The sequence below is a fragment of the Alosa pseudoharengus genome, unplaced genomic scaffold (assembly GCF_046254945.1).
Source record: "Alosa pseudoharengus isolate Yale_2024_CS ecotype anadromous, Long Island Sound unplaced genomic scaffold, YU_APseudo_1.1 YU_APseudo_1.1_scf_18, whole genome shotgun sequence".
NCBI lineage: Eukaryota > Metazoa > Chordata > Actinopteri > Clupeiformes > Clupeidae > Alosa > Alosa pseudoharengus.
Genome location: NW_027468650.1, coordinates 32,956,180 through 32,976,371, shown reverse-complemented (window position 1 = coordinate 32,976,371; position 20,192 = coordinate 32,956,180). Strand labels below are relative to the sequence as shown.

The 20,192-nt window shown below is 42.6% G+C and overlaps 2 protein-coding genes across 3 annotated transcripts; one reads left to right on the top strand and one right to left on the bottom strand.

Annotated features, from left to right (window-relative positions):
- Window positions 1-313: 313 nt before the first annotated feature.
- ube4a (ubiquitination factor E4A (UFD2 homolog, yeast)) lies at window positions 314-15,633 on the bottom strand. 2 transcript variants are annotated; one of them, XM_076290979.1, is made up of 20 exons: window positions 15,560-15,633; window positions 14,358-14,517; window positions 13,149-13,325; window positions 12,395-12,507; window positions 12,162-12,314; window positions 11,791-11,950; window positions 10,998-11,200; window positions 10,560-10,751; window positions 9,637-9,970; window positions 8,329-8,455; window positions 7,604-7,911; window positions 6,911-7,043; window positions 6,151-6,341; window positions 5,856-5,956; window positions 5,628-5,741; window positions 4,651-4,825; window positions 3,703-3,883; window positions 3,188-3,335; window positions 2,941-3,098; window positions 314-1,911 (listed from the first exon to the last, which is right to left on the bottom strand). In XM_076290979.1, exons 2-20 carry the CDS (start codon window positions 14,479-14,481, stop codon window positions 1,776-1,778), a joined length of 3,228 nt encoding a protein of 1,075 aa, XP_076147094.1. In that variant the 5' UTR covers window positions 14,482-14,517; window positions 15,560-15,633; the 3' UTR covers window positions 314-1,775. The 2 variants fall into 2 exon arrangements, with proteins under 2 accessions (XP_076147094.1, XP_076147093.1); XM_076290978.1 differs by lacking the exon at window positions 15,560-15,633 and adding an exon at window positions 15,278-15,366.
- cog4 (component of oligomeric golgi complex 4) lies at window positions 15,419-19,960 on the top strand. Its single transcript, XM_076290980.1, has one exon. The coding sequence runs from the start codon at window positions 15,572-15,574 to the stop codon at window positions 17,888-17,890; it is 2,319 nt and encodes a 772-aa protein (XP_076147095.1). The 5' UTR covers window positions 15,419-15,571; the 3' UTR covers window positions 17,891-19,960.
- Window positions 19,961-20,192: the final 232 nt, after the last annotated feature.

Genomic DNA, 20,192 nt, shown 5'->3' with positions numbered 1-20,192 from the left:
GTTTACATTGCTCTACCTGTTCTACTTTACTATATGGTTTACACTGCTCTACTTGTATACTGTTCACATTGCACTATACTGTTTACACTGCTCTACCGGTCTATACTGTTCACATTGCACTTTTCTGCATTTTTGCACATCTTGTTACACGCTAACTGCATTTTGTTGTCTCTACTTGTACTTTGCACAATGACAATTTTATTTTATTTTTTTAAATCTAATCTAGTACAGATAGCTTTTGGACTTTGTGATTGTGGAATTGGTCCAGGATACAGTATATTTTTGAATTGAAAAACAAAGACAACCACCAGAGTATATTATACATATCTTTATTCCACTTAATTCATGAACAGTTACTTTTTTTACACAACACAATTCAGACAGTTTAAAAGGGACGCCCAGAATCAATCAACCAATAACTTTTAGAGATGAAATGTAAAAGAACTGCCACAGAATTGCACAGGTTAAAATAATTAGATCATAAGTTAAAGGGCAAATTGTATAACTTTTAATACAATTGACTTTGTGAGCTTAATTTCAGACAAGAAAATGCTGTTATGGTACTCGCTGTGTTACTCTGCCTACAGTCAGTAGGTTCCAAAAGATTAAATGAAAAAGAAAGAAAAAAACACTTACTCAATGGATCTTCAAGCAAATGTACCCATCTTTCTGCTAAAAAGACATTTCTTGTTAAAATTACTGTTCTGTGGTACCTAGCGTTGCTCTCGTGTTTTGAAGAGAAGTCACATTTCACATTCAAATCCACAATCCAAATGTTTTTGAGAGCAGAATGAAGCATAACATGTCCAGTTTCCAAAATACCTACATCAAAAAGAGACAATTCAAAACTTCAGCATCGCTTGGGCATTTAGGGAGAGAACTAAAATCAATTAAACCGCCAGATCCAAGTGTAACCAAATAGCACTTGATGGGCAGAATGACTGATTTCAATCAATTCAAAATTTGAACATTACAAATTCATTTCCATGAGCATTTCAAGAGCATATTGCTAATAAAAAAACCCTAAACCAAACTAGTTCTGCGAGTTATAGTTCCCCCAAGTTCTCAACACCGTCAGTGGGAGGTGGACTAACCAGCCATATGTCCTGTCCATGGTTCAATACTTTTTTCTACATTTGTACAGATAAATTAGCCAAAGAACATCCCTATTTTATTGCATGTGTAACAGCATGTGTAAGTGTTGCATGTTAAAGTGGCGCAGAAGTAATTATTGTACACATTTTAATTTACAGAAATGGGTAGCTGGCAACTGCCCTAGAAACATATGCCATTTTATTTTCTTCTTCTTCTTCTTATGTTCAGTGTATGATCAACACAACTGTAATTCATAACGGGGAAAGAAAACTCCAAAGGCAAGAAGTAACTCTTCAAATGCTACTTTCTCCAGAAGCACTTGTAGTGGCTTGACTAGGCAGACGGTGTTTTTCCATGGCAAAAAAAAAACATTCAGGCAGTTGAAAGTTGATGTGAATCCTTGTATTCTTACTCCTCACCGTGGAGGTGGGTCTCCCTTTCATAAAAATCTGTATTTTTGCAGAAACCAACATACAAACCTTGGGCTCGTTTTTTATTTATGTTTTGTTTATGATTGAGCACATTTTCGATCTGTATGGCAAGATGTTGTCAAATATTGTTGGAAATCTGAACCCGAGGGCGCATAGCGGAGTCAAGTGGAGCTTGCATGCCAAAGGAAGGGAGAGAGCGCGAGCGCCAGAGCACGGGGGCGGTGGTGTTCATTTTGGAATACTTGACACCTATCCACTGGGCCCCATCTGTTGCGGTTCTCGCTTGTGTTCAGCCAGCCACTGCAAGATCTGTTGTTTGAGCTCCTCATTGGGACGAATCTGGTCCATAGTCAGATGAGTCCGATTGAAGGGGTCGGTCTGATCACTGTGTGAACACAGGAGTTTGAACAGCCAGTTAGGTTCAGCATTAGGGTGGTTGTGGAATAAATATGTATAAAACATATTGTGTATCTAGGTCACAGGGTATACGCTCAATGCCCTTCACAATTCCAGATTTGCTTATACTGGCAGATCAATTTCCTGGTTACATTAATATATTGATAGATATGGCCCTATAGTTTTCTATAGCCGTTGTCTTCAAGACCTCACGGTAATGTAGAACGACTCTTCAAAATCATGTGTGCCACTCCCTCCAGCAAATGGGAAATAGGATTTAAACTGTACATTGCCAGCTACTGTACAATGACAACTATGAGTAGCTAACGTTAACATGTTACAACTTAACCAAGCAACTGATATTACTGAACTGGTTAGATAAGTTAAAGGTGCTCTAAGCGATGCAGGGTAGCGTCACTTCTGTTGACTTTCAAACAAAACTGAGAGCTAGCTCACTACTTCCTCCCCCTCCCGTGCAATTGAAACTCTCCTAAACGCGCATTGCGTCTGTGATTTGCTGGAACAGTTTGTTATGGTTTTATGGGCTAGGTTTGCCCACGTTGTTTTTGTTGCCGTTTTTTCGAGCCTGGGCTGTCCACAGAGATCGCGTTTTTTACAGTGTATTCAGGACACAGACAGCTAGCGGTTGGTTAGGTGATGTTTGCAGTAAGTGACATAAAATGTTTTAGCCTTAAAAACGCGTGGCATCGCTTAGAGCACCTTTAATGTTAGCTATTTTGTTTGACTAGCAACGACTACTCTATTAAAACCAACAGACCAGTAATCTATCATTTTCTGTCATAGCCAACAGTGTACAGCGTAACCAGGAAGTTGATCTGCCAGTATAAGTGAATGACATGCATAGAGCCCAGTACAAAATGGGTACTGAATGTATGGGTTCTCCCGCTGATCTAAAAATAGAAACTGTGTGTGTACCTATTAGATAAGACTATACCATCAAGCCCTCCTGTGAGGTCCACTTTCAACTGAACAGAATAAGTACATCTTGGTGAGTTACCTGAGGAGATGCCGTGCTATTGTGGAGCGATCCACTGTGACGTTTGAAGAGGGAAGTACCACTGGGTCAAGCATAACCGTGGACATGATTGGGTCTAAAAACTCGTCCGGAGCATCGGAGTACGTCTCCTCCTCCTGCTGATGACGGTCTGCCAGGGACTACAAATAAATGCAATCCACAGAAAAACCCAATAAGTCACTCAAAGAGATAATGACAGATGATGAGACTTTTTTGTTTTGGACAGTACCTTAATTTTGTCTGCTAGAAGACTGAAAGACACAATCATGTCCCCAGGCTTGTTTATCTTCTTAAGGACTCGGACTGTTTGGCAAAAGAGTGTTGGAGAATAGGAACGTCCATCCTTTGGGACACTTGCACAAAAGTTTTCCTCGTTTCTGAAAAAAAAAAAAAAAAAAAAACACAGCAAAGGAAAGTTCCATTATAAAACCACAGCACTATTTTCTGTGTCCTGATGTCAGACGTTTGAAATGCACCAGGCAGAGGACATGATTTGTGGTATTAATTCAACTGAGTTGTTTTAAACTGCACTTTTCAACAAAGGACCAAAATGGCTACATGTGGAAGAGATGTTACAATCAGTGAAGTGCTGAAAATCAGAAAACTTGGAAAGTGCAGACGTGACTGCTGCAGAGGAACGACCAACGGTATGTGCATGTTCCCTTTGACCAAAGTACACCTATAAACACTGTAATTCACTCTGAAACACTCGGAAACAGCGGATTCATTCTTGTGAGAACTCACCCCAGGTTGAGGTAGATGGTGCAGATGTCGGAGACCAATTGGTGAGGTTTGAAGTCAAACTCACTGAAGTCTTTCACCTTGAGGGCGCCCATCTTAGGTCCTACTAGGTGCTGAAGAAAGTAGTTAAGCATGGAGATGATCCTCTCAGCCAAGAAGGGGTGAACAAAAATACCCTTTATTTCTGAGACACAAAAGAAAGAAAGAAACAATGGTTTAATTTCTGGTACCGTCAAACTGACCATAAACAAATATTTTCCTCATATCCAATCCTTTGATCACAGTTATAGTCTGTAACATGTATTTCTGCAAACTATAATTTGTATATTTAAGCTATAACTGGTGTAATAATACAACCTAAAGATGACTTGGACTGGACATGACTTGACAGCAGTTAGACAACATTGGCTAGTATGTCTACAAATGCTGATTCTAAAACGGATAGTTCCAGTCCTTGATTGTGATTGCCTGAAACACATTCAATGCCTTTCTAAAACCCAACTCAACCATTCACATTGACTGCATTTCCATCTGCATTATTGTGCCACCAAGAACTGATACAAAAGTTGGAGTTGCTGCGTCTCGGCATTGCTGGGAAACCACTCTGATAGAAGAAATATATTTCTTGGCAGAGGAATGATTATCTGTGAATAAATTTAATTGCTGTGCCTTTATTTTAAGAAAAGCAATAAAACCTTCAAGGCTGTAGGTTCCAATGATTTTAGAACCGCCAAGGGACATTTTTAGGCCTAGAACTCCCTTTAGCTGTTCTAGAACCATTGGAATCTATGGCCTTGAGGGGCTTATTGCTTTTTTTTAAAATGGTTACTACATATATCTGGCAAGACTTCTCTTGGGGCTTATTGCTTAAACCATCACTAAATATTCCAACAAAAATGTTTTACCCAAAATAAAGCATGCATCCCTCGCATCCTCCCTCATCTCGCTCACCTGACGTAAGGAAAGCCAAAGTGCCGATGGTCTCGTTGGACATGATGTTATGGAAGCGACCAAGCTGGCCAAACATCTGCAGGCTGGACTCCTTCTCTCGCCGGGCGTCGGGTGAGAGGTCGTCCCAGGCACCGCGGTCTCGCTCCAGCTGCAGCACCTTGATTTTGCTCAGGAACTGAGAGCGGGCCAGCGGAGAGCAGACACCATCATCATTGCGTCGTTAGCTAAAGTATTCATCACGTTGTTAGCTAATGAAACGTGAATGCAGGCAACTCGTTCCACACATTGTTTTCATTATGATTCTTGCTTTAAAGTGGTTTTTGTCTAACCAGATCTTAGAATAGAAATCATCAATGTATAAAGTGAGACACTTCTTTTATGGTCACTGTTTCATCAACCAGCCATGATACAATGAATCTGGTGATGAGAAAACTATGTAAGGAGGTGAGAAACTCTGTAAACTACTTATTTATCAGAATAAAAAAATCTGATATAATATGGAGATTACAATTTTTGGCTAATACACAATGAGTACAGAAGGCCAGGTTATTATTTTTCAAAGAATTCAAAATACCTTCAGGTCTAGTTCAAGTCAGGCTACAAACAATGGAAAGACATGTTTTTTGAGCAAATACCTTCCCGTCTATAAAAGAGGAGAAGGAGGCTACAAGACCATCACTGCCATTTCTCCGTGGTGGTTGTTAAGGTTGCACAAGGAGAGTAAGTGCTTGTTTTGACAGTTTCGGGCACTTTTGCAAATGACGGGAATGATTGGAATGGCTGGAATGTTTACGGCTTCCACAGAACTCAATAAAACATCTGTGGAAACAATTGCTCACTAACTAATGGCCCAAGGGCTAATGTTTGTTCAGACGGCCTTTTGAAACACCACCACATTATCCATAGGTGTTGGATGCTGAAACTCCCTGGGACCTGAGAAAGACAGCCAGCGGCAAACGCTCCCCTTGGTTTCCTACCTGGATGGCCTCATCGAGCAGGAAGATGGCATCGTTCATCAGGAGATTCAGGAACCGCAAGAAGAGAGGGGGATTCATGGCTTCCAGGTTCTCAGATGCATATGTGGCAAGATGCTGTAATCACATTGCATATCATGATGAATCTAACAGAGCTGTAATTCCCTCTCAGGTCCTGGGAAGGCCTGAACTACAGGATCTCGCAGTAGAAACACGTGTGGCGTCTCTCACCTTGATGCTCTCTCTGTAACTCTCCGTGTTCCACATGTACTTCAGAATAGAGTACATCGGCCTTCTGTAATTGAACTTCTGTTCAAACTGGTGTGGGTCACCTGAAGGGTTAAGAAGCAAACAAAGAACGAAACCATAACTCTCTCTATAAAAGTATGAAAAATGAACGTTACCATAATAATCACATCTGCTATCAACTGACATCAATAAACAACCAATATTCATTGATAAACCTGAACAATGATAAACTTCTACAATGAGTAAGACTCACTTATAATTGTGCACAGCCACTCACCCGTAAATTCAATATCTACAAACACAGTGATAAGTGCCTCAGCCAGACGAGGTGCGTGGCAGTACGAGCAGAAGACCCGCTGGCGTTGGAACATGATGGGCAGGGTGGTGCCCGCTGCAGCAGCCTCCATGTGTGGCATGACGGCCTCAAGAACCTCTGCCAGCTTGGCGCGCAGGTGTGGATTGGACATTCTGTAAACACAAGGGCAGTCAGTGTTACAGCAAATGGCCACAAGAGGGCAGAGGGCATGTCGAGCCAAAGACTTTCTAATGACGAGACACAGCACTTAAAGAATCCTCCATAGAACTGCATGGGGTTAGTTCGAAATGGCAATATGGCAGTTGTCTACACATATCCCGCCCCTTCTTGTATGCCTCCCCATTCACTTGAATAGGAAAATAGCTGCCCCATAACTGGCCAAAGTGACCAAGATGGCTGCCAAGTGGGGGGGGCTTGTCTGTAAGGACTTTGGTTGAGCTTTGCTTGTGTCAACAACATTGCTCTGTGTTGTCTGTGGTATACAACATCTTTGCTACTTCAGCAGCTAAAGTGATTATGAAGAATACAGTTTAGAGCGAAACAACTCAGTGTCCTGGTTCCTTACCTCTCCACGGTGTCCTGGTTCCTTACCTCTCCACGGTGTCCTGGTTCCTTACCTCTCCACGGTGTCCTGGTTCCTTACCTCTCCACCGTACCCTGGTTCCTTACCTCTCCACCGTACCCTGGTTCCTTACCTCTCCACCGTACCCTGGTTCCTTACCTCTCCACGTTGCCCATGAACATGGTGATGAAGTTGAGGACCTGCTCTAGACTCTCGGCTGACGTCTCAAGAACTTCATCAGCAAAGCGCCTCAGGAAGATGAAGAAGTCTCCCAGGTTGTCCACAAAGAATTCTTCACAGACAAGAAATACAGACAACAAGTGATGACCAAATAGTAGTGTATATCTTTCCTTTTTAAATGTTTCATAACAGATACTGTCCATGATCTATGAAAATGTGCAAGAACAATTCTGCTAAGCCTCTGACCATTTGACACACCACTTTGACACACCATCCCATTCAAACAATTCAGTCCAATTCTAGTATTATTTGACACTATTCAGCTCATCCTTATGTGTAATGTAGATCAGTGGCCTAGTACACAGAGACCTAGCCTCGCCTAGGAGACACTTAGGCCTAATGGCCGAAACGTTTGTTTGATATCCCTTGTCACTACTAAAGGAAATATTAAAAGAAAACAAGAGTGCAACCTTTTTTGATTTTGTCTATCAGTGACAAACAGCCTATCTGACCCCATTTGGAGTGCTGTGGGAGGAGTGTGCAGGTGTGTGCAGGTGTGAGGAGTGTGCAGGTGTGAGGTGTGTGCAGGTGTGCAGGTGTGAGGAGTGTGCAGGTGTGAGGAGTGTGCAGGTGTGAGGTGTGTATTGGTGTGAGGTGTGAGGAGTGTCGTACCTGGTACGTGACACAGCTGGTTGTTGTTGAGTGGGGGTAGGGGGAAGTGCAGGGGCATGTGTTCAGAGCCCTGGTTGTTGAGGCCCAGCTGCACGAGCAGCGAGGCACAGGACGCCTGCAGGTTGAGGCAGTTCTGCAGCATGGCGGGCTGTGTGGCCGCCGCCTTGGTGGACAGGTAGACGGTCATCAGGTGCTCGAACTGCTCGCGTAGATGTTCGGCGGCGGGGCCCCCGCTAAGCTGCGTCTCGCGCCACGAGCCCTGCAGCCGGTGTAGAGACTGGTTCATCTTCACCATCTGATCGTGGAGCCTGTCAATCAACACAGGGACAGCGCTGAAGGGGACAAGGAAAAGGACAGCACTACTACACTTACACAACCACTTTGGGCCAGATGCCCTTCTTTAACATGCACTGGCCAACTCACCCTTAACAGACATAGGCATCACATCACCAATAAGCCAGAGCCAAATGTTTAGATGGCACATGGGGCTGCAGAGGGCATAGGCTAATACTGGCATGTAAGTATTGATTCATTTACATTCATTCATTAAGCTGATGCTTTTATCCACAGCGAGGATAAAGATTCCAAACAAAGAGAATGCACACTAACAATGTTGCATTCACAAATTCTACAACAGTGGGGTAAGGAGAACAATTAAAAAGGGAGGCTTTTCTGAACAGATAGCTCTTCCAGACTGATGAGAAGCAGACTGAAGAAGCCTTCACCTGTGAAAGCCTATGTGTAGAGTGAGCTGTGTGAGGATAAGGTTCTCCGTGAGCAGGCTGTAAGACTGGGCAAAGCCCGCGCTCTGTTGAGGGGGCAGAGGGATCAGACACGTCTCCTTGTCCAGACCTGAAGAGGAGAGAGAGAGAGAGAGAGGGAGAGAGGGGGGGGAGGGAGAGAGATAGAGAGAGAGAGAGAGAGAGAGAGAGAGAGAGAGAGAGAGTTGGCAAACCAGTAAAAACATGCTGCATCTACAGAGTTAACATCCTGCCAAAGTATTTGTACTCCAGTTGATTCCACAAATACCAGAAAGAGGATTTAGAACTTACGTCAATCAGTGGTCCAAAGGTTTAATGTAATGTTCATGAGCCCCCATGTTCATGCCCTCAGAGTGTAGCACTGTAGCTGCCTGGCAGCTCTAGCTAGGTAGAAGCGAGCTCAGTAGAACCAATTGTTTTTTTGTTTTGTTTTTTCACACCAACAGTACTCGGTGACCACAAGAAACAGAGATTTATGTGAAAAATCGCCAGAATTCTCCTTTAAAGCATCACTATGCAACAAATTGCTTTTTTAAGAGCAAATGCTTGCCATCACCTTAATGAATTTAGATGGTAACTGATCATGTGAACGAGAAAAAAACACACATGCTATACCCACTAGCTGCCCAGCCTACTAACTATGTGGCCTACTAACTATGTAGCTCTTACTAACTATGTCACCTACCAGCTATGAGCCTACTAACTATGCAGTCTACTAACTATGCAGTCTACTAACTATGTACCCTACTAACTATGCAGTTCAATGGTTTGGCTCAGAACACCAAAAAAATCCTTCACAGCATGACCAACAATATCACCAAAAGAGTTTGTATGTAAGCAAGATTTGATCTGTGCCATCTGAGTTGCAGATTCTATTTTGGCTTGCTTTTTCGTAGCTTGCTAGCATAAACTAAAAGTTCATAATGCTGCTTTAAAGGGGGACTGGCGAGAACAAGGTGATGATGCATGGGGCAACTTTTTGAGCAATGATGCTGGGCAACCACATAACCAGTTCCATGTTTTCTGATTGGGTGATCATGAAATTTTGCATACTGGTTATTAAAGTTCTTTTGGGAAAAAATGTCAATGGGAACATGCCAGAACATGCCAGAACCACAATACTCAGGAAAATTACTCAAAACGTTGTGCACCATCAGCTTTAGACTCTCAGTACTCACTGATTCATCTAGCACACATTTAGCTCATTCAGCATTTCTCCACACAGTATGTGGCACATAATGGAGAGAGTGGACAGATGGGACGTCTGGGCACCTCTGGCATGGACGTTCCTGTTCCGCCTTTCCTCCTCGCTCAGCTCGCCCAGGGCGCAGTAGGTGGGGTTAAAGGTCAGCAGCTTGGCCGAGTTGGGCCGGCAGAACGGCTGGCACAGCTTGAGCAGGGCCGCCCCCAGGTTAAGGAAGAAGGCATCGGAGGCGTACATCTGGAAGAAGATCTCGGGCATCTGGTTGGCCCAGATCTTGGTGCGGCCCGTGTTGGCCTGCAGGCAGCCGCCCAGCCAGGAGAGCAGGAGGTGCCGAGTCTCGCTGGACTGCTGCAGCAGGTTCTTCAGGATGAAGTGAAGCTTGTCATGAAACTGACCCATGAACTACAGGGGGGAGAATGGAGGTAGAGTATGGATGATGGAATGCAGAAGAAGTAGAACCAGAGACGTTCTAATGAGACACAGCACTCAAAGAATTTCCCATAGAAATGCATGGGGTTAGATTGGAAAGCAAACATGGCAGTCGTCTACACATATTCCGCCGCCAAAAGTTGACGTGAATACATCGTGCCAATCATGTGTTGTGATCTCGTAGCTGGAGCGAGGTTTGTGTGTCGTGATTCGTGAAGCACTGCACACGCGCAGTTCTACCTGAAATAGATGCCCGATAAGTACCCAAAAACCGTTGCAATATGGTCAGAGTGGAGGAACTTGCCTAAAAGGACTTTGGTAGAACAAGCTGGCAAATAACTTGAAAATAATTTAAGTTAAAGATTCTGTAAGCAATCTCAGCCCTCCCCTCCCCCCAACCATCCAAAACATATGTTTTTTTGTTTTTTTATTACCAACTCTTACACCATGTATAACCTATACATCTATAACAAATCAAATTAAAGTCTACTACAAGTTTGTCTGTTATGCTTTATGTGTTTGTATGTCAACTCATGTAGCCAGTACCAACGAGTGCACTTACTTGGTGGATGTTGGACTCTTGAACCTTCATTTCTTGTGGGCTGGAGCGAGACGGGTTGAGGAAGTAGCCGTGACTCTCCACCACGCCGGGCGTTTTGAGGAGACAGGAAATATTTAGGATGGTACCCAGCAGCGTCTTCTGGTACTGCAGTCCATTGCTAAGGTCTTTTGGCTGAATGTGCTCTACCAGAACCTGATTAAGACCCAAAACAAATGAGGAAACAAAAAACACATTGTGCAAGACAACTACTAACATAGTCAGGTTTGGAACAATTGTGCTATATCAAATTTGAAACAATTTCATGAATTAGATTATCTACATGCCATGCTCCATCATCAGTTCAGTTGAGTTTCATAACTTCCCTCCAGAAAGACAGAAAAATAACCAAGCTTAAATTTGCTACTGTTCTACACTATTATGTAAGCGACTCTCTTTCACCTTTGCGATGTCCTTCTGTTGGCTGAAGTAGAGGAGCACTTCCAGGTAGGAGTACAACAGCAGTTGGCACAGGTCCAAGTCTTTGACGCGGCCTTGAAAGATATCAAAAACTGGCACCATCACCTCCCCAAAGGTACGCACCTCCTGGTCAGCCAGCAGGCCAGCAATTACCTCCTCTACAAACTCTGCTACCAGCTCAAGCTCTGTCGAAAAACACATAAGACAGCATACACAGTTACCACAGAGTAAGGGTGTGTTATTATCAAACACAGAGGATAACAAATAAGTCATGTTTTGAGAGGGATGTTACTACCGTAATTTCCCAACTATATGCTTATATCAATGTTTATACATTGATTTTGCAAAATTTCTTCAGCTATCAGATTAATGTACGGGGGTAGTTAATATGGTATTAATTTGGTTTTGTTTTTTTAACTTGCATAAAACAATGTAATGCGGTTTATACACAATGCGGCTAATACACAGGAAATTACTGTATGATAATATGACCAAGAATGAGAATGAAGGGGAGAATAAAAACGAAGTAAATCTCGATGAGGCATCGTCTAGTGTGGCACTGGGTGAACCCAGACTGGAAATGAGCCCACTGATGTCCGTTCGTCTGGGCCGCATTTCCCCAAAACCATAGGTGCTAACTAAGTTAGCAATTTCGTTGGTTGCAATGCAATTTCCCATTGCCAACCAACTAAGTTGCTAACAGGTTAGCACCTATGGTTTTGGGGAACACACCCCAGGCTAGTACTGAGGAGGTGAGGCGGTAGAGTCGACTCACGTGCGCTGCTGACTCCCTCCAGGAAGAGGTCAAGCAGCTGTTCGTAAACATTCTGGTTGACGTAGATCTCCGGGGTGAGGAGGACCGTGCGAGCGTTGGACACAGTGAGGTTCTTGCAGCGCACGGCAAAGGGCAACAGTTTCTCTGGCACTTTAGTGACCTGTAGGGGGCGCAAGCACCAGTTATTTTGCCTCAAACTCCTTTTGAGCCAAAACTGTTTACCAGAAATTTTAGCTTAAGGTGTTACCTGGTAAGTCTAAAACACAACATAACATTCACTTTATTTTAATATCAGATCAAACTGAAGCCACATGAAATTAAATAGAAAGATGAATGGCAAAACAACAAATGTGTTACTTTAAAATGCAAACCTCTTCTTTGGCTCTTTGGTAACAAGCATAAAGGTATGGTACGGCGCACTTCTCGCCAGCATCGCGGTCCGCGGACAGGTTCACCGCGCTGCAGGAGGTCATGTATATGAGGTGGTTCCCAGGCTCCAACAGCAACAGTCTGTTGAATAAAGCCTGCGGAGAGGACAGACCATCACTGTCAGAGCCCTCACCAGTTCGAGTGGTTCATTAGTGTCCTCCGGAAGAACAGCTACCTGCTCAATACTGTCCATGTCAAGCCAATCCTGTCCATCAAGATCGGCAGCCATCTCCTCCAGGAACACACAACGTGAGGGGATGCCATTGCCTCCTCTGAGACTTGGGTCACCTTGAATCAAATACAGATGCAGGGTCTATGATCTACCAGCATATCCCACACATTTTTGCAGTTATTCATATTAAATGTTAAAGTTAATAAGTTAAAGTTGACTGATATTTACAAATGCAACATTAACTGCCTTACAATGTAATATAGAACAATTACTTCTTACTTCACACTAGAAGGCCACACTATTTTGGCACAAGCAAGTAAAGCATAGCCTATACAAGAACAATTCATGCGTATGAACTCTCACACTTTTCTGGGTAGACTGACATGTAATCCTCCCCATCCTATCTGCTGATATTGAGCCTCTGCCTCTCCTTTATTTAGTCACCTCCATTGTCTGATTTCACTGTTGTAAGTGCTGCTAGCAATTTTTGGCTAACCTAGCTAGGACTCTCCCACTTATGTTACTGCTCCCATTGACACATGCTTTCTCTATCTGTGAACATCCTTGTCACTGCCTATTATGACTCTCTCTATACACAAAACCTTGATAGCTGCACAGCACGGCACAGCACAGCACACTATACAAACAATAGCCTGTGTTTATTCTCACACGGGGAGTTAAAGATTAGGGATAAGGTCAAATTGTTTCAATTGCAAGACGCAACCCAAATGGAAGGAGGGCACACAGTGGGACTCACTGTTGTCGAGTGTGATGAGGAAGATCCTCTGGATCATATGATTGACATTGAGCTGTTCGCAGAGCTCCTGCCTGGAGCGGAACGACCTGCTTATCTCCGCCACCGAGTCATCGTTATCCTCGATGCTGTCCGATACAGAATTCTCCGATTCTGATTGGCTATCCCCCGAGTCTTCCGCTGAAACATAGGATGAGAACCCACTCAGTTCACCATCCACATAAAAGGTCAATTCAAGTCTAGGCAAATTAACATAGAATAAAGAGTTACACATGATTAAACAGTTGACTAATAACACAGAATTCATAGCAACATCACATGAAAACTATAATACAACAAAAATAACGGTCTACTGGTCTCAGAGAAATTGATTTGAATAACACCGGTGCTCTTCAAACAAAAAACCTCTGTTATCTGATTAGCTGGCCTGCATTTTTCTAACCGATGCCGATATTTGTTTCTTTGCTTGTTTACTTAATTTTTGATGTTGATTGCACAACTTAGTGGCAAATAAAAAAATATATTTATAAAAAGATAATAACTTTATCAGGCGTCCATAGCTGCATCTCTGAATGCCCCAGTCCATGTGTAACACAACATTTAGCTAGTGCAGACTTGATGCAACATAAGAGATAAATATCAGCCACTGCCATTATCATATACATTTGCTGATATCCAATATCAGTGACCAAAGCTGATATGATATCAAGCCCATACCGATGTTGGGCTGATACAAAAATGCAAATTGTGGGCCGGGCAGTAGACTGAAAGACGGTTGAATGGGTAAATCAAAGCCAAATCATATAAGGCATTATAAACAGTGACAAATTCTTTTTACCATATTGCAATTGTGAACTGTTCTGGGGCTACGTCAACAAGAAAGCTCTTACTGTACATTCTTAACCAGCTTAAACATGAACAAAACACTAGTCAGCTTACAGTTATTGGACTGGTTTTGAAATATCTACATATTTTCACGAACTGTGTTTCAGCTTATATACTGTCTTCTTGTGAATTGCACATTGTCATAGAAAATAACACAACAAAATACAGGATCTCAACAGGATAGAGCTGGTTGAGACTGAATGATTACACATTCATCTCTCAGAATTGCAAGTAGCCTACACAGAATAACATCACATCAACTATGTGCATAACTGCACATCACATTCTTCGACAAGTATGACATCATGACAGAGGGTTGAAACTCACATGGTGGTTTGCTGTGTTCTTGTTGCTGACCCAATGCAAACTGCTTTGCATCTGCAAGGGAACTGAAGAGGGCTGCAAATGGGTTTCTGGAGATGTTCTGGTTATTATTGCCCTGGTCAGTCATCTCATTGGAGCATATACTCCATCCACAAACAACAACCTGGACAACGATAATAACATTGTGTTAACTTTGGAACCATGGCAATCCTACCACTTCCCACACTTCCTTCCGCCAAAATATGTAATTGCGTAATTAGAAATAGCAAAGCCAATCAGTACACAGGCCATCAGTTCGTTCTTGTGACAGCTAACTTACAACTGCTTTGTGTCCATGCAAACTTGAAGAAACAAACACCCAGATAACTTAAGGTTACTTAACCAGCTATAGTGCTATAACGTTGAAAGATAAATTCCCTTAAGTTGCATATTTGTAGGAAGTTATTTGGGAAAACAGCGTATTGGGACAAGCACCGCTTACGCTGTGTAATGTCACTAGCTTGCTATGCTAAGCAATGACTTCCCCTTGCTAACGTAAAAGCGAGGCATTAAAGGGATCTGCCATATGGGTCGGTGCGATCAAGGGAGGATTTCCCTATCTATAATCACGTTTTCGTCAATGTACTGCGCTCATTCCCACGACACTTGATAAGCAAGGTACCACGCAAAAGACACCGCCCATGGCACATATTTAAGCCTTTCTTATGCCTCAAAAATAAGGTTTCACAAAGTATCGTACTACGATTTTCGAGCTAGCTGGAGAGTTAGCTAAGTAGCTAGCTAGCTAGCTAGCTATCATATCAATCTAGCTAGTATTTCTTTACGCAGTTGCTGTTAAAACTGTATATTAACACAGTCACTATGTCTGTGTATATAGAGACAGGGATGACATCAATTGACAAAATTAATCCACGTTAACTCACCTCGCCTGAGTCAACAGTGCTAGCTAATGAAATCGGGAATATTCCTCGGCTACTGCAGTTCTCATAAACATAGATGCACAAAACGTCATCAGTAAAGGACGAGGTTACGGAAAGAGCAAAGGACGTGCGCAAATAAACCAGGAACTAGGAAGAGCTCCACGTAGCGAAGAGGCTATCTGAACTACTGGAACTAAGTTAGTCTATCTAACACTGCGATCATCATAGTTGTATAACACGTTATCTATCTAAAAATACGCATTTCATGATATTGGGCATTCATACCTGAAGAAAACAATGGCGGATTTAGGAGTCGTTTGTAAACAGACGAACGTGTCTGCTCTCCAAGATGAAACAATTGCAGATTTGACGGAGCTCGAGGATCTGGAAAAGGTGTATTTAAATCTTTGTAATGAAGAGAAACAGGTCCAAGCATATCTACAGGTACTGGGAGAACAGCAAGGAACCATTGAAAACAAGATGCAGTTGCTTCAGAGGATGAGACCAAAACTGCAGCTGATTGAAGGAGATGCCTCTCAACTTGGTGGAATGATCAACTTTACCTGTAGTCTGGCTGAAAATGTTAGCAGCAAAGTCAGACAACTGGACCTCACTAAGAAACGATTGTATCAGGCTATACAACGTGCGGATGATATTCTGGACTTGAAGTTCTGCACAGATGGTGTTCAGACTGCCTTACACAGCCACGACTATGAGCAAGCAGCTGCCCATATCCACCGCTACCTTTCACTTGACCAGTCAGTCATAGAGCTCAGTCGACAGGGAGGAGAAGGCAGTAGTGTGGAGACGAGCCTTGCGTTGTTGAAGGATGCAGAAGTGGAGCTCAAAGCTCTGGTGACCAAGCGCCTTGAAGAAGCAGTAGCTGCAGATGACATCACTCAGGTGGAGCGCTTCTTCAAGATCCTTCCTCTGCTACGCCTGCATGACGAGGGCCTTGCACTATTTGCTAATTACCTCAGCAAACAGCTGGCCAGTAAAGCGCAGGACAATCTGACACTGGCAGTCACATCGGATGTAGGAGAAAGGAGAGCACCCATGATCTTCGTAGACACTCTGACGCTACTGTTGGAAGGAATTGCCCGTGTTATTGAGACACATCAGCCTATTGTGGAAACATACTATGGCCCTGGGCGATTGCATACCCTTATCAGTCACCTTCAAGCAGAGTGTGACAAGCAGGCCCAAAGTATTGTGGACAAATTTATCCAGAATAGAGACTATCAAAATAAGTTTCAGGTGGTACAGACAAGCATGCTGAAGGGGGTGTCTACAGATAAAATCGTGGTCAGGGAATTAGATGCTGTCCTATCCGAAGTAACTCTTATGAACTCAAGAGCAGAGCTTTACCTGCGTTTCTTAAGGAGACGCATGACGGCTGATTTTGAAGTCGCAGATGCCAACGCCGCTGATGGTGTCCCTCAGGAGCATCAGCGGTGTACTGAGCGCCTGTTGAAGGAGTGTGAGTTGAGCTGTCGTATGCAAGAACTGATTGGCTGCTACATACCCATGGAGGAGTACTACATGAGGGAAAACGTCAACAAAGCTGTTGACATGGACACATGGGAAGTGGGACAGATGACGTCCAGCATGGTGGACGACGTTTTTTACATTGTGAAGAAGTGCATAGGCCGCGCTCTGAGCAGCCAGTCTTCTGACTGTGTGTGTGCTATGATCAACCACGCCACAAGTCTACTGGAGCAGGAGTTCAGAGAGGTGCTTGTGGGCAGGTTGCGGATGGGTTATCCCAGTAGCGCGCTCGCAGACCTGCAGAGAGGTGTGAGCAGTGCCGTTAGCCTCATGCAGAGCAGTCTTCAGCAAGGTAAATTACACACACACATCGAGAGCCAGGAACAGGCCAAGAATGCCTTCCTCATGACCCTCAACAATGTGGACGTGTGTAGTGAGAACATCAGCACCCTGAAGAAGAGCTTGGAGAGTGATTACGCAAAACTTTTAAGTCAAGGGGCAGCATCTGAGCATGCACAGGCCAAGATTGACAGCTGTTTAATGGACATGGTGACTACATCCAGCAAGTTCAAAGACCTGCTTCAGGAAGGTTTGTTGGAGTTGAATAACTCGGCCATCAAGCCTCAGGTAAAGCCGTGGATCACCAGCTTCCTGTCTTTCTCGCATAACATTGAAGAGGAGGAGTTTGGGGAGTACGAGGCCAATGACCCGTGGGTGCAGCAACTCATCGTCCAATTAGAGCAGCTCATGGCGGAGTTTAACACCTCTCTTTCACCAGCGATTTTTGACACTCTCACCAGCTTGATGATGAATTTCATCTCGACGGAAATGGAGAAGACCGTGTTCAAGTGCACCTTCAGCAGGCTAGGCGGCCTGCAGTTTGATAAAGAACTGCGCTCTCTCGTTGCATACCTCTCATCTGTCACATCCTGGACCATCAGAGACAAATTTGCTCGACTGACACAGATGGCTACCATCCTTAATTTGGAAAGGGTGTCTGAAATCCTGGATTATTGGGGTCCCAACTCTGCTCCACTGACATGGCGCCTGACCCCCGCTGAGGTGAGGCAGGTGCTGTCCCTCCGCGTGGACTTCCGAAGTGAGGATATAAAGAGGCTACGTCTGTAACCCCCTGTCACAAAAATAGGCATTGCTACGCTATGTTGTTGTACATAAAACCATTGGTGAACTATAGAGAGCAGTCTGTGTTTTAGTTTTGCTCCGTTACAATGTGTTGATATTTATTGTTAATTTTAGTCAGCAGTTCAGCCAGAAAGGCTGAAGCTTAACGTTGGACTGTTCCTTATATATATATATAAAAAAACAAGGCAGGGGGCAAAGAGTTAATATGAAATCTGTTTTTCCACTTTACATAATATTGTAAATGTTTGTGATTCTGGTTCTCTACTCTTGGGAAATAAATAATATGTAATTTGCTTGGCTGCTAATTGCCCATCTTTTTTCTTTTTTCTGAATTATTAAAACACTAAATGTCATTGTTTGAACCCAGTGCTCAGTGGCCTGAAGCCATCTAGTGCAGTGATCACTATTTTGACAATATCATAAACATCATTGAACATTACAGTCTTACCAATGTCCCATTTACAATATTGTATTGTCTCATTTACTGAACATTTTGTCTTTTACAGTACCTTTTCCAATACTTTATTTTCACTGAATGTACAGTAAAGGCTGAATCCACGGAGTTAGGAAAACGTTTTTATTTTTGGAGATGCAAAATGAATTTACTGTATTGTTATCAGTAAGCACGATGTTTTCAATGACGGCTCAGTAGTGTGTTTTTCTTTTCATTTTGACTGCACAGTTAAAACAGTTTTAAGGCGATTCCTTGATTTTGCAAGAAATGTCAGAGGTTTTGTGACTGTTGTTTGGGAATGAGGTTTTGTGTTAACAATCTTCAGGAAATGGTAGAAGGTTTAAAAAATGGTTTCAGCAATTGTGAAAAATTCTAATATAAAAAACATTAAAGAACAGTTAACCATGAGCCTTTCAGTGTGTCTGAAAAGCACTGGGCTTGATCAGGGTGGGTTAGCTGTACTGTAGAGTTCATGAGTTACCATATGTACCATGTGTGGTGTGCTATTTTACAACACAAATGTAAAAAATAAAACAAAATAATACTGATTTCTGGGATTGAACAACGTCATTAGCACAACACACCAAAATTATAACCACCACTTTAATAACTGAACATATGATCTTTAAATGTATGTTTCACACCTTATTTCATCAAACAACATATTGTATGCATATATACACAGTTTGAATCCTTTGAATAATTCCTCTAGTAATTCTTGTGGGGCCAGAGTGTTTGCAAATTGTGCGCATCTCTGAGATGCTGCCTGTAACATAAAAGCAAGATCACAGTGCATTATCAGGGCTGAGAAGGTGTGGTCTATTAGTTCATAGCAAACCATTACAGAATTCCAATGCTCTATGTCTGTTTTTACATACCATTATGCAACAGTATTTGTAGAAATGTGAAATGTTGCTTGTTTAATCATCATGTCTACTCACATAACCTGCAGCATATGACTCCTTTAATGCTTAACATATTGCATACTGTTAAACTCTAACTCTGTACCCCCGTCTCATAGTTGTATACACTATAGAGTATACATTTCTTCTAGGTTGTTTCAAAATCCCAATGAGAAAACCATCGTAGTATTCATTATAATCCTCCAACCTCATTGTAGACTTCACATTCCTGTCATGGTATATTAGATTAGATTAAATTAAACTTTATTGTCATTGTGCAGAGTACAAGTACAAAGACAACAAAATGCAGTTTCCGTCTAACCAGAAGTGAAAAAAAGCAGAAAAGTACAATGTGATATACAAAGTATAGACAGGTGGTGCAAAGAACATGTTCTTGTCATGAGTGTTTTTGTCATGAACTTTGCTGTGGTAAGGAATGTACTATGTGAAACTGCCATTACACACTAGGTAACTCCTGTAACCATATTTCTGGTTGGGCTTTTGTTGTTACACTATAATCACTTCCTGTTTACTGTTAAAATGTAATTACAATAGCCTCCTCTGCATTGGCAATACACTGAAGCAAAAGAAACAGGTGCAAATCTACCCACAGTTCTGCTGTGAAAGGTTGTTTGGTCTGCAGTCATTATCAAACATGTTACTGTAGGCCCTTAACCTTTATGCCATAGCAAAGTGCAAGTGGCAGCTGATACTTGAATTAATAAAAAGAAATTCATTATAACGCTGGCATTCTACATTTTTCTATAGAAAAGCGCAGAAAAGAGCACACATTTCATTGAATGTTTTACAACATGGAACTGGAGGACACAAACTATATTAATACGCATGAAATGATATACCAAATGATGAATGGTTATGAAGGAATCGAATGCCAAATACCATTTCCGGTACAATACACATATAAGCAGTG

Coding starts and splice junctions, on each gene's coding strand:
- ube4a (XM_076290979.1), bottom strand. CDS start 14,481: ATGACTGACCAGGGCAATAATAACCAGAACATCTCCAGAAACCCATTT. Junction 12,315..12,394: donor ACATGGACAGTATTGAGCAG/GTAGCTGTTCTT, acceptor TCCTCTCCGCAG/GCTTTATTCAACAGACTGTT. Junction 7,044..7,603: donor CCAGCTGTGTCACGTACCAG/GTACGACACTCC, acceptor TTGTCTGTGAAG/AATTCTTTGTGGACAACCTG.
- cog4 (XM_076290980.1), top strand. CDS start 15,572: ATGGCGGATTTAGGAGTCGTTTGTAAACAGACGAACGTGTCTGCTCTC.